Source organism: Exserohilum turcica (assembly GCF_000359705.1).
Source record: "Exserohilum turcica Et28A unplaced genomic scaffold SETTUscaffold_324, whole genome shotgun sequence".
Lineage (NCBI taxonomy): Eukaryota > Fungi > Ascomycota > Dothideomycetes > Pleosporales > Pleosporaceae > Exserohilum > Exserohilum turcicum.
The window spans coordinates 329-2,155 of record NW_007360164.1 but is presented as its reverse complement, the minus strand read 5'-3'; the positions used below and the strand labels follow the sequence as shown (position 1 = coordinate 2,155).

Below are 1,827 nucleotides of genomic sequence, written 5' to 3'. Positions count from 1 at the left end.
GCATAGAATCAAGCTATACTTTACTGCATACTGCTATTGCATCTCTAGAGACCGTATGACTTAAGCCCCTAAATCTAACAAAAATACCAAGAAACCTTTAAAATAATCCTTTAACACTAACATTAGTGGCTGAGATGAGCAATTATACATATTATTCTCGATGTAGAAGCGGCTGAACTAGTGTAGTGAGGCCTGCTAACGCTTCTATGCTACAGGCGAGGCTGACCGCAATATGACTTAATGACTACCATAAGCAGTTTGAGAGTATATGTCAGCTTGGCGCTAGACTGTCTTGACAATAGCCGTGCCACAATGGGGCGTCTGCTTAGCAGTAAGCAGCTTATGCTTCTCTGAGGCGGCGAAAGAGGCCTGATTCGTGCTAAAATAGGCTTAGCGTTAGGGTTGCATACCATAAATGGACTCCTTATTAGGTCCGATTCGCGAAATCTAACACCCCTAATTTATCACTACATAACTAACACTTTTAAGTACTTAGTCTCTATATAAAACTTTATCGCGTATACTCAAATAGTAAGTCTATACTTATTAGGATTGAAGATTCCCAATAGGAATCCTCTAAAAAATGGTCTGTGCGTAGTTAGGAGGATTGCCAGCGTCTTTAAGCTAGTACTATACATATTGGGATTCAGGATCAGGACTGGTTATCCTGTGAAAAGTGGCCCCTGCTAACCTAGGCTAGTCCTAGCTAGGCTAGTGCTTAGGATAACCGGTCCTGGTAGACTAGCCTAATCTGGACTAGTAGGATAACCGGTCCTAACCAATATGATACGACGGGACAGCCCTAACCAATATGATACGACGGGACAGCCCTTCCCCGCGCTAGAACCCGCTTAGCGTTAGGGTAGAAAACTAAATTAGGCGAATATTTAAGGGATGCCCTGCGTACCCTAACACAGCTGCCCTATAATATTTTTTTATCGTTATTAAAAACTATGTTATACAAAGTTAACTTAAAAGCGCATGCACAACCCACTACTAGAGTTTTACTATGTGCAGCTAGAGTTTGTTGTTATTAGGGTTGCGTTCTTAGGGTTGCGCGACAATGGAGAACCCCACATGGAACAGTCGAGCGCCCATCAAGCAGCACGACAGCAGCAACGCGCGCGCCACAGACGTGCAGCACTGGCCAAAGATCGTTACGAAGGAGAATTGCGACGATGTATTTTGCTTTCTTAGGCAATATAAAGTGCTTGTGTGCAGGCAGCACTGCACAGGCGTCTTGAATCTTAACAGGCATCTACAAGAACAGCACAAGACGCCCGTACAACAGCGACAAGAGGTTGTTCAATATTTCAATCAATTTTCCACAGCAGAGCCGAGCACAATTCAACTTCCCAGGCAGCCAGCGAAAGCAATACAAGAGCTAGGGGCGCCGTTAGATGGTCTTAGGTGTACAGCATGTAGTTACATTACTGTAAGTAGCGACGAAATGCGGAAGCACTGTAAAAAAACACACGAGCTTCCGTGGATTGGTGACAAGAGTAGTCTATTTACTTTAGTTAAAGTTTAGACGTTTTTCAACAGTGGAGGGCTGCGCAAATATTTTGTCGTTGATGTAGATGCTAAGATTAGTCGCGGAAGTGGGCAGCAACAAAGCGTTGATAAGCAACAACTTAATAACTATAAACAAGTCCTAACCAATATGAGGCGCGGGTTATCCCATAACCCGCGCCGAAACAGGCTTAGCGTTAGGGTTTCTGCCCGTATCGGGCCATTTTGACCCCCCAAACCCGCGTTGTTTTGACACCCATAAGCCGCACTATTTAGGCTTAGCGTTAGGGTTGACTTAACCCCAAGTACACCCCA

General features: G+C 44.4%; 1 protein-coding gene across 1 annotated transcript; it reads left to right on the top strand.

Annotated features, from left to right (window-relative positions):
• Positions 1 to 1,063: 1,063 nt before the first annotated feature.
• SETTUDRAFT_29655 (uncharacterized protein) lies at positions 1,064 to 1,388 on the top strand (the record flags this gene model as incomplete). The annotated part of the gene is made up of 2 exons (XM_008029730.1): positions 1,064 to 1,180; positions 1,266 to 1,388. 2 exons carry the CDS (start codon positions 1,064 to 1,066, stop codon positions 1,386 to 1,388), a joined length of 240 nt encoding a protein of 79 aa, XP_008027921.1.
• Positions 1,389 to 1,827: the final 439 nt, after the last annotated feature.